Raw genomic sequence first — 17,023 nt, 5'->3', positions numbered from 1 at the left:
GGCTGGATTTGAACCCACCACCTTAGGTGTATGTGGCTGGCGCCTTAGCCACTTGAGCCACAGGCACCGAGCCTAATAATTATTTCTGAAAGTATTTTTTGACTTCACTGTGAGAAGTATGGAAGCTGATAGTGGACGTTTTGTGACTCCAAGGGAAGTATGCCTTCTCCGTCCTCCCCAGCTTCCCCACCAGTAGAATAGAATAGGAACCAGGCTTTGTGTCACTGTTCTCCAGTGGCTGGTCACCGCACCCTTGCGGTTCAGCCATAAGGTCATCTTAGGATTCTTAACGGTCACTGTGGCGTGTCTCATTGGGGTCTTACTTTCCGTACAGATCCTCGTGGCCACGATCGCCTTTCTTTTACCAAGTGCAGAGTACTCCTCAGTGGAAACAGACAAGAAGGTAGGTGGCAGATGGGCTGAGTTTTCCCTGGAGTTTTTAAAAGGTAAAATAGAAGATTATAACATTACAAGTAGTGTTCTCTGTATCGGCCTGTGAGATGCTGTTTATTCTGCTCACTTGCCTCCCTCCCTGGCATTTGCATCTCTGTTGGATAATTGCTATAAGCAGGGAGAGTCTCTTGTTCATTGTTGTACACAGTGAGGTTTAAAGTGTAAGCTCTTGGGCATGCTTGTCTTCCAGTTCATCGTGTCCCTGCTCCTCTGCCTCCTGGACTGGTGCATGGCCTTGCCGGTGAATGCCCTTCTCCACCCGGTGTCCACGGTGGTCCTGGAGGAGCAGCACTCAGCCAGAGCCCCCCTGCTGGACTATATCTACAGGGTGAGCCTCCGCCTGGGCCTGGGGCATTGAGTGGATTTTTGTGTCAGAAAACTACTAAAATGTTTTATGTATTCACTTGTTTATCATTGCCCTTTTGACAAGGATTTATGGTAAGTTAAACTTTTTCTTTCTTTAATGAATAGCGTAAGGACTAAAAAGCAGCAGAAAGGAGATAGTTGTAGAGAAGCCGGGGTGTCAGGTGAAAGATGTGCGTTTCACACATGTCACTTTAATCTTTAAACAACTGCACTTTGGTTAGAATTCCCCATTTTTCATGGAACATAATCTGCTTCTGCCTGATTTAAGAAAAATCTGTTTATATTATAGGAATAGCTACAGCATTAATTTCTTTCTCCCATGGCCATATAGCTTCTTTTTTAATTAATTTGTTTAGTTTTATTGATACATATTAAATGTCCATATTTTTAGGGTACTTGTGATAATGATTGATAATTGATAATACAGTCACAATAATTAAATTAGGATAATTGGAATATCTATCACCTTAAATACTTCTTTTCTTTATGCTAGGAATAGTTAAATTATTCTCTTTTAGCTATTTTAAAATGTACAAATCAGGGGCTCGGCGTAGTGGCTCACACCTGTAATCCCAGCACTTGGGAGGCTGCAGTGGGTGGATTGCCTGAGTTCACAGGTTCGAGACCAGCCTGAGCCAGTGCAAGACCTCATCTCTAAAAATAGCCAGGTATTGTGGTGGGCACCTTTAGTCCTAGCTACTTAGGAGGCTGAGGCAGGAAGATCACTTGAGCCCAAGAGTTTGAGGTTGCTATGAGCTCTGACACCATGGCACTCTACCAAGGACAATGATGTGAGACTCCATCTCAAAAAAAGAAAAAAAAAGCAATGTACAGTCAATTAATGTTGACTGTAGTCGCCCTACTGATCTGTTGAGCACTGTGTGTTATTTCTTCTAACTGTACGTTTCTGTATAGCATTGAGTTTGACAAAATCTGTTCATCAAAGAAAAAAGAGGGATAATGGTCTCAGTAATCTCTTTGCCTTATACAATCTTAGGAAATATATCACATTAAAGTAATTAACCTAGTAATTTCTATAGTATTTAAAATATTCTTGGCTTGGCATCTGTGGCTCAAGTGGCTAAGACGCCAGCCGAATATACCTGAGCTGGTGGGTTTGAATCTAGTCCAGGCCCACCAAACAACAATGACGGCTGCAACCAAAAAATAGCTGGGCATTGTGGTTGGTGCCTGTGGTCCCAGCTACTTGGGAGGCGGAGGCAGGAGGGTGGCTTGAGCCCAGGAATTGGAGGTTGCTGTGAGCTGTGAGGCCACAGCATTCTACCCAGGGGGACAGCTTTTGGCTCTGTCTCAAAATATATATATATATATGTATATATATATTCTTATTCAATTCCCACCCAGATTTATGATTAAATGTGGCATTTGCTCTGGACTATTTGTAATATCCTAGTCTCTCAGACTTTATCATTTACATGTCTATTGAATAATTATTATTATTATTGGGAATTTTTTTTTAGTAATAAACCTTTAATTAAAAAAAAAGACACCAAGTCATAAACGGATTACTTTGTTGCCTTATTTTAAAAATACTATTAAATTAAAAAAAAAAACTTAATCATGGTTGCAATTCTACTAAAAAGTATGTGTGCATTTTTAAATGGTTTCTTTAATAGTCAGATTTTAATAACTAAGGACACCCCAAAAAATGCATATACATTTTGAGAAAGAAAAAAACTGTATTAAAATAGTAATTCTCTATCTATGCTGATAACAAATGATAAATACAAGTCACTCTGAACACCTACCTCTTGTCATTGGCAGAAGTCAAATGTGACTTAAGTATTGCAAATTCAATACAGTTTTTTCTTTCTTAAAATGTGTATGTATATTTTTTGACGACTTCAGTACATTAGGAATAATTAGCTGCTCCTGTTATCTTATAAATCTGTGTTAGGTGTGGCTTGGTCCAACAAAATGTGCCATAATCATTCATGTTCATCTCTGTTCTGACACATTTATTTTCTTAAATTTTTTCTCCTTAATTTCCTTTACTAATATAAAAGTCACCTCATAGTAAACATGATTCATAAATTTAGTGAACAACTCTATTGTATTTTAAACTATTTATTGACATACAGCATGCTTTGCAAAACTGAATCATCTATAAGAGAGTTTGATGAACTTTTACAAAGTGATGAGCACATCTGTAAAATCAGAGCCCAGATCTGGAAACAGAACGTTCTCAGCGTCCACAAAGTCTCCACTGTGTCTCCGTTTAACCCCTAACCCCCTATACATCTGCCAGGGTCACTGCTGTCCTAACAGGGTTGATTACTTTTACCTATTTTTGAACTTTATATTAATAGAATCATATAGTTTGTCGTTTTGTGTCTGACATCTTTCATTCAGCATTATTTTTGAGTTGTAGATTTTTCACTCTCATTGCTATGTAGTATTACATGGTGAGAATAAGCCATAATTTATTTATTCATTTTACTGTTGATAGATATTTTACCCAAACACATTTAGAGTTTTGAACCATCAAAAGTGTCCTATAAACATTCAAGTACCTTGGAGGGCGGGGTGGGACATACATACCTATGCATTTCTGTCGGGTATGTACCGAGAAGGGAAGTGGCTTGACACCCGTGTTCTGCCTGAGATGTAAACACCAGACGGTTTTCCAAGTGGCCGTGCTCATCTGCACCATCACCAGCAGCAGCTGAGAACTGCTGCTTCTTTGCCTTCTTGCTAATACTTGGAGGTATGCAGGGGTATTGCATTGTAGTTTTTAATTCACATTTTTTATATTTATTACACTTTGATTAATCGAAACTAGTTCTCTCAATGACAAAAGCTCAATTTTTACATTAATAAGAGAATAACCACATAGGTTTTTCTATGCTGATTTTTCGTTTGGAAGAGTATTCTTTTCCTGTTATCCTGCCAACTGCAATCCTTGGTGATTTTTAGCTGCATATCAAGGGTATCTGATCACAGGATCTCCTGCGATGTGAGGGAACCAAAGCTGGTCATCTAAAAGTGAAGTTAGTTTACATAAATTATTTAACCCAAGCATGTTTCTTTAGTTTCTAAAGTATTCCTTGATTTTTATGAATATCACTTTTGAATTTATGATTAAAAGTAAAATTTATTACAGTATTGCCTCAGTTACGCATGTTAGCATACTCAGATGGTTTGCATGTGTGAGGCTTGTTTGTGCACAAAAGCCCAAGTGAGCAGAGAGCTTCAAGGAGCTGCAGTTTGTAAATAACCAGTGGACTTCCAGTCTAATCTTGTGAAAACAGGAATACTTTAACAATCATATTAAGTTAGCCCTTATAATTCATGGGGTCAGAGTACACAGATTGAATTGATGCTGAGTCATGAAGTGCACTAATGGCTCTTACTGTGCTCATTCTGCCCCCTCCCAGGGCAGCTTATCCCACCCGGTCACCTCCTGACTGAGTTCCTTCCACTCGAGGTAGCTTTGGTAGCCTGGAGGAGGAATCAGAGGTGTGCAGGCGATGCTCGATGGTGAAATAGCACTTACTAACTTTTGCCTTCTTTCTGCCTTGAGAATATATTTTCATTGGCACTGATGTGAAAGGAGCAAAATAAACTCGCTAACAGCAAGCAGATATTTGAGACATTTAAGAGTGGGACGGATTCAGTGTTTTCAAATCTTACCAAGCAGGAGTCTTAGCTCTAGTTTGACAGATTATCAAGAGATATAGGGTGGGGAGCAGCTGGGTTCCAATTCTCTTATGTTTTCACAGGTTCTGCACTGCTGTGTCTGTGGCTCAAGCACATACACCCAACAGAGTCACTACACACTGACCCTGGCTGACTTGTCATCCACGGATTATGACCCCTTCCTGCCACTGGCAAATGTGAAGACTTCTGAGCCAGTCCAATATCATTCATCAGCAGAGCTGGGTAACCTGCTCACTGTTGAAGAGGGTGAGTGTTCTCCAAATAGGAATCTTCAGGAAATAGCGTAACGCCTTTTGTCCATGCTTGTTGTGTTGTCGTTTAAAACTCTGTCTTATTTCTTTATTTCTTCTTTTTCTTCTCTCACTTCTTTTCCCATCTGAGTTAATGAAATGGTTTTTGTATTATAAAGGACCTTATATGTCTCAGACCTTTGGAACTCAAAAAAAGGCTCATTTTCTATCCTCAAGAAGGGTTACATCTAATGGGGGAGACAGAATGAATTCAGAAGGTCTCCTCTCCAGATAAGTAGCACCGTGGGTGCTTCTCACAGAGAAAGACTAAAGCCAGATTTAGCAGAACAGGCAGGCTTTGAATGGAGCTTGTGGAGTGTTCTAGATTAGAGCATCGTGAAGGCAGTTGGGAGTTTACTTGCCACCACTTTAGGGTTGCTCTGTTCATCTTACTACATGAGAATCTTCAGTTGTCTCAAAGTGTGGGTGTGGAGTTAGATTAGTTCTTCCATGAAAATTATTATGGACTTTGCAAGTTAGAAACCTAGGCCCAAGAATAGAACCTTAGAGACATCGTAAAGATAAAGAAAGAAGTGAAATAATGTCACCAGGAAAGTGAAGCCATGGCTGAGGATGAGTCATTTCTAGGAAGCCGGGGAAGGAAGCAGGTGAGGCGCCCAGGGAGGTCAGTGGTGCTGGTTGGTTCTGAGAGCTCAGGGAAGGTGAAGACAAGACAGGAGCTGTTCTGCTTCCCAGTGAGGTATCTCGTGGTGGGTTTTGTCAGAGCACTTTTGGCAGAATGGTTGGTCTAGTCAGGTAGCATGAGCAGTGACCACTCTGAACCCAGAAACAGATCTTGAGGGGAGAGGGCACAGGGTGCAGGATGTGCTTGCACGACTATAGAGTCTGGAGTGTAGTTTAAAGCTTAAACCTCAGGCTGAGATGGAGGGGAGGACAGACAGCACAGGACTTGGCGCTCCAGGAAGGAGCAAAGGCTTGAAATCTGACAGTTGTCATTTTAGTTCCATTTAGTACAGGGGTCTTCAAACTTTTAAAGCAGGGGGCCAATTCACTGTTCCTCAGACCATTGGAGGGCCGGACTGCGGGCCCTGGGACAAGCTGGCTGCTAAGCAGGACAGGCAGCAGCAGCAAAAACACCTGCCAGGCTGGATAAATGTGCTAGGCGGGCTGCATGTGGCCCGCAAGCTGTAGTTTGAGGACACCTGATTTAGTAGAAGTGCAAACTGAGGTTGAGGGATTTTCTCAGTGGTGTGCAAATCAGATCTAACGAAGGTGGAATTAGAGCAGACAAAGGGCTCTTGTTCTGAGTTGTGTTGGTAGTAGATGGTGACGGTACGTTGCCATGTTGTCCTCTGGAGTCGCTCTCTAGTTAATCACTTAATTGGTTTTTCTGGAATTGCTCTGTTAACAGCAATATCTTTTTTTCCACAACTATAAATTCAAACCATATTTTTATTAAGTAATCAAAATAATTCTTGTTCTGTTTCTTTTGTTAGAAAGAAGTCCACAAGTCTCACAAGTCCTTGTTTCAGAAGACAATTAACTTACTTTTTCCTAAAGTCATTAATTTACACTCCTTCCACATGACTATCCCTAAAGCCAATTCACTCCTTATAATGGCTTGTCACTTGAAAATAATAAAAGAAAAACAGGTAATTGACAAAGATAAACCTAAAAATGCACGTTTAAATCTTGAAGCTATTTTTCTTTTGATGGACAACACTCCTCGACTTGAACATTTCATGTCCAGAAAACCTGTGGACCTTATGCACATGTTCCCAATACAATTCTAAAGTACTAAAAAAAAGTGCTTCTGTTGTAAAGGAGATTTTAAAATTCACTAACATGGTAACTAAATAAGTAAGAAGCTTCACGGCAGGACGACATGCACACACTTGCCAAGTACATAATATACCCCAGAGCCAGGGGGAGGAACAGTAAAGGTGAGATAACTTAGGTATTTTAGTTAAACAAAGTGTACTTATATTTGAGGGTTTTATTTTTTAGTAAATGTCATAATTTTTCATAACAGAACTATTTCTAGTCAGATAATTCTGATAACCAGTATTATATTTTAATCTATTATTTTTAATGATTCTTTCCTGTCTCGTTACTTGTTAATTTGATTTAATTACTACTTTCAAGTAAAGTCACAAGCAAGAGATACACTTTCCTACCTGCAGCTGAGGTAGCTGCTGACCGGGCTCACAGGAAAGCCACCAGTGGCGGCCTGTGCCCAGATCGCTTAGCACTGGTGCCCAGCTCTTACAAAGCAAAGTTAAAGGAAAACTTTCACTGCTTTTATATTTCATCTATACATTTAGAAAAATAAATTCAAAATATTTGGAAACTTTGTCAGTAGTTTATGGAAGTCATGAGCTTGTTTCTTTCACTAGTAGAGTCTAGAATTTCTCTTATTTTTCAAGGAACCCACAGGCAGTTGATTCAGCTCAAGTCTATCAGGGAAAAATGATTATTATTTTACACATATTATATTCCTTCAGCCATCATGGTAGTTCACCTGTAATCTCAGCACTCTGGGAGGCCAAGGCAGGTGGACCCCTTGAACTCAGGAGTCTGAGACCAGTCTGAGCAGGACCAGTCTGACCATCTCTACTAAAAATAGAAAAACTAGCTGTGCCTATGGTCCCAGCTACTTGGGAGGCTAGGCAGGAGGATCACATGAGCCTAAGAGTTTTGAGATTGCTGTGAGCTATGACACCACGGCACTCTACCCAGGATGCCAAAGTGAGACTCTGTCTCAATATAAAACAAAAAATGAACAAACAAAAATGTTTTCCTTACTTTACAGTACTAGAGATATATGGAATTTTTGCTGGATATGTCATGATTTATGATTTGATTAGTGTTAGTTTCCCCATATAGAATTAAAATGTGTTTATAAACCTCAAGTTGAAAATACAACCTAAGTGAGTTAAGTAAAAGTAGAAGAAAGTTAGCTTTCTAATTGTATTTTATGCCTTGGACCTTTATCATCTGAGTTTTATGGCCTATACCACCTCGTCACTCGGGAATCCCTGCTGGCTTCACATCTGTTGCTGGGGACACTAGTGTTCCTTAGCTCGGGTGTCAGCCCTGTGCCTGTGGAGCGCTCAGTGGTAAAACATGCCAGCCGAGGCTGCAGCTGTCACAGCACCCATAGGGTACCTGGTGGGACGGGGCGTTCTTTGGTTTCGTACTAATCAAAGCAATTCACCCAAGTTGGTTTCAGTTTCAATATTTTAGATTTATTTTAAAAAGTAATATGCAAAAAAAATTTAACGTGAAATGATAAGGATTTGTTGAACAATAAAAATGTAAAGATCTTTTTTTGTGTGGTACAGATCGAAACACAGTTCCCTACATAATCCAAGGAACTTGGCAACTCTTCTAATTTTTGCACTCCGTACTTAAACATACACAAAAATCCACTATTTGTACAAATTATTTTAGGCACAACTGTGAAAAATGTTGACAATGAAGCAAATGATGCTTACGCACTCAACTCTGGTACCATGGCAGTCACCTGTGGTCAAGTTTTGACATAGGGGTGTCATTCCCACCAATGGGACATCTTGTATTGAATGCCTAAAGGTGCCATTGGCACCAAACGACCTTCACAGTCAAAGGTTAAGCTTAGGCTTTGGACCCTGAGCAGTGGCCAGAGGTCCAGGTGTGGAGCAGAAGTGGCCGCTGCGAGGCTCTGGTGGCCTGAGTGCACCTGGTCATTGTGAGCTGGGAGTAAGGTCCCATGACCCAGGATACTCTTTCAGGTGAATTTTTCTATAAAGTTGTGGAGAGAAAGGACTTTGAGACGTGGCTAGATGATATTTCTATTACTTTCCTTTCTCTGAAGGACTTCAGAGAGATGAAACTCTGTGTCACCTGATTAGTCTGAGTAGGGCAGTCCAGCTGGGGCATCTCTCCCATAACTGGACATGCTCCTGGAGCAGAACTGCCTCAAACTCCTTCCCTGGGAGCTCAGTTTTTATTTGTTAGGATGGTTCCATCTTCAGACTTCACTCTCATGCCGCCTTACCTCGAAACGGGGGAAAGGTGATGATGAGTGCCTACACAGAGGCCTGCAGGTGCTTGTAAAAGTGTGGGCTGGCAGGCAGACGGCTCTGCTCGGACGCTGTGCATTGGCCGAAGGTTTATCTGAAGGCCGTTTAGAGAATGATGCACTGGAGGACTGCAAAGGCTTTGAGACCTTGCCATTAACTGGGCCCAGCGCCAGAGCGTAGGCCCTTCCCCACCCACACGGACTTCCCCGTCCAGGGCAGATGACTTGTCTGCAGAGCTGTGGGCTGTGAGCACAGGACGGTGTGTCTCTGGCATCCAGACCCACACTCGTGCAGCAGTGAACTCCCATGGACGGAAGTGTGTGCCCGCTCCCTTGCCAGCACTGGGCTTGCTGCAGAACCCAGCACCACCGAGTGCTTGCGGGACAAGCGGCTTGCCCTTTTTCAAGGGTTTTGACAATTACTTTAGCTTCATCCCTTAAAGCCAGAAGGCGAGAATATGAAACTTTTTGAAATTTTTTTAAATTCCAGATTAATATGAGGGTATAAACAATTAGGTTGCACTGTTTGTGTTTGTTGGGTAGAGTCCAACTTGTAGTTGAGCCCTTCAGGAGGTGTGCCAGGTACACGGCCTCACACTGTGCCAGTTGCCCCCTTCCTCCACTTGAATTTAATTGTGCTTTTCTGTCACGTGGGTGTGTAATTGTTCATCTCCTGGTTTCAGATTACACTTGAGTCCATTAGATACTTGCTTTTCTGTGTTTGTGATACTTTACTGAGGAGAACATTTTCAACTCTATCTAGGTTAATACAGAAGATGAAACTTCTTTTTTTAAAATTTAACCTGCCTTTTCCCTTTCTTTAACAGTCAGTGTACTTATTTCCCTTTATTTCAGTTATCCTTATTTGGAACGTTTTCACCACTTTTGCTGCTTCTTGGGCCATTTTGAATCTTTTCGGAGTCCCCTAACATGAGAGATTCTTAGGGAACAGTCAGTCCCCTTTGCTCTTGTCATATTCTCTGCCTCCAAATTGAATAAATCCCATACTTGTAAATTCAGTCCACTTTATTGGTAGAATTAAGGCTAAAAATCCTTCGGAGTGATGGTGGTTCCCAGATTGTGTGGTCTACACAGATAAATTATATCTAGATTATATCCAGGAGTTTGGCTGACAACTGATTAAAACAAGCTGCCCCTTAGAGCTGAGGTGAAAGCAACAGGTACCTGGATGTTCCTGAGAAATGTACAGCAGCCTTGTCCTGCAGAAAACGAGTCGTTTGAAGACGCCTTGACGGAGCCTTGAGCTGCTCCCTTGGTCTTTCCCCAGCCTCTCTGGCAGCAGCGCCTTCCTTTCTACCACCCTAGCCTCTGAGAGTCGCAGCCTGTGCTGTCACCCCTGTGAGCTGCCTTCCGAGACTCGGGTCAGGTTGGGTCTCTGGCACCGGTTTCCCAGCAGTCTCTGCTCTGCCAGGCCACTCACCGTACAGTGGTCTGGTGATTTTACTCCCCACCGGCCTGTCAGCTCCGGCCAGGCAGGGAGCCTGCCTATCTTGTTCTCCCTACATCTTCAGTTCTTTGCACTGAACCTGATGCTCTATAATTCTTTGAATAAAACCTAGCTGTTTTGCTGATTAAAAGCAAATACTTTTTGGTTCATTTGTTAAGGTTGGGTTCAACTACAACTTGGACTTTACCTAACAAATGCAAACTGTGTAATCTTTTATACCTTCATATGAATCTGAAATAAAAAAATAGAAATTAATATTTAAAGGCACATGACTTAGTATGGGACTTATATATTAAACTGAGTAAAATATCCAAAAAATGAATAAATAAATGTGGGTATTACATTTCTTAGTTGTGTGGAAATTATACATGCTTCTACTGTGTAGGGAAGAAGCTTAATTTCAAAGACAAATGTAGGTGACCTCCTTTGCTTCTAAAATTATGGGGGTTTTGATATGAAATTTTATTTTCTATTGAATGCAAATCATTTCTTATTTTTCAAAAGAAAAAATTAAGGAAACCAAGAAAGCTTAGTACAATCTTATATGCCTCAATCATTACACAGAATTTTTTAGATTCTGGGATTCTTTTTAAGATATATACATCATAAAATTGATGTATTATAAATTATAAGTCAGTAGGATTTTTCATGTCTGAGAGGGAGAGTGTTTAGCATGAAAAAGCACATTTACAGTCATTTAAATTTTAATCAATATTTGGCTTTTTGTGTTGCAAAATAGAACCAAGTATTCCTAAAGCTTTAAGCTCAAGTTATAAATTGTATTTTATTAGAATATTTAGTAAGTTTTTGTTAAAATTACAAGATTTCATTTTTCCTTGTTCTTAGATTAATACATATTTTTATGAATTGAGCAGATTAAGGCTTTCCTCCCTGTTCTCATGCTGAAGTCGTCGTCTCAGCACCTGCTGATGGGCCTGGTTTATTTGCTTCTTCCTCAGACCTCATTTTACAAGGCCCACTTTACACATGCTCTTGTCAAAGTCTTTCTGTACATTTTAAGTATTAAAAATTCTGCAAAGCATTTGCTCTTGGTCATTTAATCATCAACTACCAATTTAGTTAAAGCCTTCTAAGTAGTTCCATGAATTATTAATATGTCAGATTCTCCTAAATATTTAAAATGCTCTAAAAACAAAACATAAATTGTCACAATGATTATTAAGCAAATTGCTTCAAATATATTTAAACAGTTACAAGCTTGATCATTTTTTTTTTAATCAGGTCTCCCTTTACCGTACTGAGGGGGGCAAGGTGGCCTATCTGGCCCAGGCCCCAGTCCCCAAGCTCCCAGCCACCCCTTGGACTGGATTTTGTCTTCTTTAGAGTTCTCTGAGCTGTGAACTCTTGAAGGACAGTGATGTTTCTCTTTTGTTTACAGCTTTATCTACAGATTTTTAAATGTCCCTTTCAGAATGAAGTCTTCATGTAAGTTGATCTTTTCAACAGTCCATTTAAATTGTGCTATTAAATTCAAATAGAACTAGTTTCAAAAAGGAAAATAGGGTGAAAAGATTCCCAGACTAAAAAAATCAGAGACTCTTAAGTTGATGGGATTCAGTTTTAATCATTATTTGCTGCTATCTGTGTATGTTTCTTTACTGCTGTTTGCAGAGAAGAAAAGGAGAAGTTTGGAGCTGATCCCGCTGACTGCCCGGATGGTGATGGCCCACCTGGTGAACCACCTGGGGCATTACCCGCTCTGTGGGGGCCCTGCTGTGCTGCACAGCCTTGTCAGCGAGAACCACGACAATGCCCACGTGGAGGGCTCCGAGCTGTCTTCCGAGGTGTTCCGGAGCCCAAACCTGCAGCTGTTTGTCTTTAACGACAGCACCCTCATCTCCTACCTGCAGACCCCCGTGGAGGGGCCTGCGGGTGGCTCACCCGTGGGCACCCTCTCTGATGTGAGAGTGATCGTGCGGGATATCTCAGGGAAGTACTCTTGGGATGGTAAGGTTTTATATGGACCTCTGGAGGGGTGCTTGGCACCCAGTGGAAGAAATCCTTCATTTCTGATTTCGGGGTGGCAGCATCACACATTTGGACCTCAGAAAGATTTTTCTCAAATTGAGGAGGGAGATGATGTCCTTGACAAATTACTTGAAAACATTGGCCACACAAGTCCTGAATGCCTTTTACCATCACAGCTAAATCTGAATGAGCCTTCCCCACCCCCATGTGGCATGAACTGTGACCAAGAGAAGGAAATTATTGAGGTTATTTTGCGCCAAAGTGCTCAGGAAGATGAGTATGTCCAGAGGTGTAACTCTGATTCTGCAATGAAGGTCACCAGCCAAGGGCAGCCCTCGCCGGTGGAACCCCGAGGACCCTTTTATTTCTGCAGGTTGTTGCTTGATGACTTGGGAATGAATTCTTGGGATAGAAGGTAACTATCCACACTGCTCCTTCAATTATTTCATCACTATTTTCATGTGATTTTTCTCTTTATAAATTTCTAGTTGGGAAAGAAAAAAACAGAAATGGAGAATTTTCCCTTATTTTAATATTTTCTGCTGCTTATTTAAAGCTAGAAGTGAAACTAATTGTGCTGAACCAGTGTACAGATTGAATTCCAAATATCCTTGGATATTTTAGAGGGGATCAAGCATTGTATGTGTGTTGAATTAATGCTCTATCCATTATTATTTGTATTAATACTTTCATGCAAGGCCCAGATGGGCTACAAGGTGACTAAGCCACAGTCTAACCCTAGATCTGATGACGGAGGTAGACTTGGTACAACACTGATAAAAGGTGGAGTGACAAATGAGTTCAAGGGGAGCAGCTAAGTCCTGTAGGGAGCACAGGGCAGTGGAAAAGGCTTTGTGGGAGGTGGTGGATTTGTGGACCCTGAGAGTGGAGAGGACCTTTTAAGGCCAGGGGTGGAGAAAAGATTCACAGCAGAGCTGACAGTGAAAACCCAGACAGGGGCACCTGCACTCAAGTCACACACTCATTGCCCACAGGGCCCTCACTGTCACTGGATGGTGGTGGGATGTGGGGGGACTTTTATGCCTTTGTGTATCTTAAGGAGAATGGAGTTCATGTGTAGTTTTCAATCAGAAATCTTTCGTGAGTGAGGTGGGAGATGGATGGATGGTTTATTAGTTGGTTGATTGAGAAGCAGCCAAATTGGTCTGTGATCATGATTTTCTTCCATACTTTTATCTTTATAGGAAGAATTTTCATCTGTTGAAGAAAAATTCAAAATTATTGAGAGAGCTAAAAAATCTGGACTCCCGCCAGTGGTACGTGAGTGTACATGAAACCACCTTTTCCTTCTTGTCTTTGGGTATGCTTGGGTGACACAGGTCTGCAGGAATGAATAGACCCGCAGACATTTGAGAGTAGTTCTGTGACGTGCCACACTCCTTCATTATTTTCACCGTTGAGGAATAAACTTTCATGTTTGCTGCTGGAAAGGTGTCAATGCTCCTGCCTGATCTGTGCTTGTGATCGGCAGTCTTTCCTTGTGGCCGTCAGTGACACTTGTTTTCACTGGCTCTCTGCAGCCACTGTTTTCCAGTGAGGGGACAGAGCACATGGCTGCTCATCCCATATTACTGAAAGCCCAGTGAGTCTGACATCATAGTCCCCATATACCAAGACACCAACATTCCCTAGTCTTGGCTTTTTAATGATGGAAAGATTAAAACCAGTGTGTTATAATAATTAACTATATTAATAGTCAATAGGCTTTATTCTCCAAAGCCAGTCAAATTCTCAGATATACCCCTTTTCTATACAATTTGAAAAGTATTTCTAAACCTGAGCTCACAACAATGAAGAGGGTTTTTTGTTTGTTTTGGGGTTATTTTGAGACCGAGTCTCACTGTGTTGAACAGGCTAGAGTGCCATGGCAACAAATATCTTTTAGCAACCTCAAACTCCTGGGTTCAAACAATCTTCCTGCCTCAGCCTCCCAAGTAGCTGGGGCTACAGGTGCCACCAATGATACTTACCTAATTTTTCTATTAGAGTTGAGGTCTTGCTCTTGCTTAGACTGTTCTCAAACTCCTGAGCTCAAGTGATCCTCCTGCCTCAGCCTCTCAAGGTGCTAGGATTATAGGCGTGAGCCACCATACCTGGCCAACAATGAGAAAGTTTTGATTTGGGGAAAAGGGTCTTTCCAAAAACATCTAAGTTAAGAATAAGTACAGTACTTGGTATGTAACAGTTACTTTAACATTTTCTTTCTTTCTTTTTTTTTTTTTTTTGAGACAGTCTCACTATGTCGCCCTGGGTAGGGTGCCCTCTTGTCACAGCTCACAGGAACCTCAAACTCTTGGGCTCAAGCAATTCTCTTGCCTCAGCCTCCTCCAGGCACCTGCCACAATGCCTGGCTGTTGTTGCAGTTGCCATTGTTGTTTAGCAGCCTTGGTGTATGTGGCTGACGCTGTAGCCCCTGTTCTATGGGCACTAACCTGTTCTCCTTTTATTACCCTTACAAATATCCTAATATTCTACCAGCTATCAAATAAAAATTCAGATTGTTTTCCTCAAGTTTATTTTTCAACTCTCCACATTATATTTTATTCACATTTTTCTTATTGTCTTAAATTTTTAAATATATTTTGAGCTATGTGCGTTGAGAGGGTAGTGCAGTTACTGGCTAAGTAAGGAACAGGAGGAAGAAAGGAAATAATGGAACCCTGCTTTATCTTGACAAGCCCTTTCTTGACATTTAGGGAAATTACTAGAGCTCTTGATTTCATTCATTCATCCACTGTCTTGTTTCCCTTTTAAGGTGTGAGGTTCTCTGTTTGGCCCTTACAGTGATGAGTTATGACCTGCTGAGCAAACATTTTCACTATCATATGTATTGAGACAGCTTTGTTATGTTTTTTATTGTTTATTTTTAAATTTTTTATTTATTTTCTTTAATGCTTTATTAAATCATAACTGTGTACATTAATACATTTATGAGGGACAGTGTGCTGATTTGATATGCAATGTGGAATGCTTGCATCTACCTGATTAACATAACCATCTCTTCACTTTCTTATTTGTTGTGGTAAGACATTCATACTCTATTCTTAGTAGTTTAGGAATGTATTGTTGCATTATGTACATTAGGTGAGATTCCCCCACAAATACCCTCCCTCCTCCTGGCCTCCCCACTCCCCTCTCCTCCCTTCCCCTTTCCTTCTTCCTTCCTTCTTTCTGGACTATAGTAATGTTTTACCATCCCAATGAATGTGTACATGATTATATACTGATTTCATAGTAGTATTGAATACACTGGATACTTTTTTTCTTGAAATACTTTACTAAGAAGACTATGTTCCAGCTCCATCCAGGTGAATATAAAAGATGTGAAGTCTCCATCTTTTTTATGGCTGCATAGTATTCTTAATTTTTTTTATTTTTAATTTTTCTGGGTCCATACTAGTTGTACATATACATAGGGTATGTGTGATTTTTTTTTTTTTTTTGAGACAGAGCCTCAAGCTGGCTGTGGCATCACAGCTCACAGCAACCTCCAACCCTGGGCTTAAGTCTCCTGCCTCAGCCTCCCAAGTAGTTGGGACCATAGGCACCTGCCACAACGCCTGGCTATTTTTTGGTTGCAGCCGTCATTGTTGCTTGGGGGGCCCGCCACCTTAGGTGTATGTGGCTGGCACCTTAGCCACTTGAGCCACAGGCACCAAGCCTTTTTTTTTTTTTTTTTTTTGAGACAGAGTCTCAAGCTATTACCCTGGATAGAGTGCCCTGGTGTCATAGCTCACAGCAACCTCTAACTCTTGGGCTCAAGTGATCCTCTTGTCTCAGTTTTTCTATTTTTAATAGATATGAGGTCTCTTTCTGGCTCAGGCTGGTGTCCACCCACCTCAGCCTCCCAGAGTGCTAGGATTACAGGACAAGCCACTGCTCCCGGCCACGTGTAGTATTTTAAAACAGGCATACAAGGGCAGCGCCTGTGGTTTAGTGGATAGGGCGCTGACCCCACATACCGAGGGTGCCAGGTTCAAACCCCGCCCTGGCCAAACTGCAACAAAAAAAATAGCCGGGCTTTGTGGCGGGTACCTGTAGTCCCCTGCTACTCAGGAGGCTGAGACAAGAGAATTACTTAAGCCCAGAGTTGGAGGTTTCTGTGAACTGTGACACAACGGCAGTCTACCGAGGGCAGTAAAGTGAGACTCTGTCTTTACAAAAAAAAAACAACAGGCATACAAAGCATGGATTAATCTCATCATAGTGATTATGATATCCATCGCCTCAGGCATTATTTCTTTGTCTTAGGAACATGAGAAAAGCCATATGTGACAGATCCACACCTAGTATCATACTGAACAGGAAAAAGCTGAAGGCCCTTCCTCCAAGATCTGAACAGAGATGCCACTTTCACTACTGTTACTAGATGAGTAGCGGAAGTTGTTGCTAGAGTAGTCAGACAAGAAAGAAATAAAGGGCATTCAGCCTGGAAAGGAAGAAGTCAAATCATCCCTGTTTGACTAATATGATCCTATATCTAGGGAAACCTAGACTCCACAAAAAAATTTACTTAAAACTGATAAAAACAAAATTCAGTAAACTTGCAGGATACAAAATTGACATACAAAAGGCAGTAGCATTTCTATACACTGACAGTAAACAATTTGAGAAAGAAACCAAGAAAGTAATTTCATTTACAATAGCTGCAAATGAAATACCTAGGAATAAGCTTAACCAAAGTTGTGAAAATACCTGGGAATAAGCTTAACCAAAGTTGTGAAAATACCT

General features: G+C 41.1%; 1 protein-coding gene across 1 annotated transcript in view; it reads left to right on the top strand.

The window, feature by feature from the left end:
* RALGAPA2 (Ral GTPase activating protein catalytic alpha subunit 2) overlaps positions 1-17,023 on the top strand; it is a 374,339-nt gene that overhangs the window by 215,748 nt on the left and 141,568 nt on the right. The window contains exons 29-33 of the mRNA XM_023518389.1: positions 335-403; positions 644-781; positions 4,563-4,746; positions 11,915-12,686; positions 13,477-13,548. Coding sequence (XP_023374157.1) covers positions 335-403; positions 644-781; positions 4,563-4,746; positions 11,915-12,686; positions 13,477-13,548 — 1,235 coding nt within the window. The remainder of the gene's footprint in view (positions 1-334; positions 404-643; positions 782-4,562; positions 4,747-11,914; positions 12,687-13,476; positions 13,549-17,023) is intronic.

This window comes from Otolemur garnettii, unplaced genomic scaffold, assembly GCF_000181295.1.
Source record: "Otolemur garnettii isolate 467f Iridium unplaced genomic scaffold, OtoGar3 scaffold00136, whole genome shotgun sequence".
NCBI classification, from domain to species: Eukaryota; Metazoa; Chordata; class Mammalia; order Primates; family Galagidae; genus Otolemur; species Otolemur garnettii.
The sequence above is the reverse complement of the archived record's forward strand: the minus strand, read 5'-3'. Positions and strand labels throughout refer to the sequence as shown.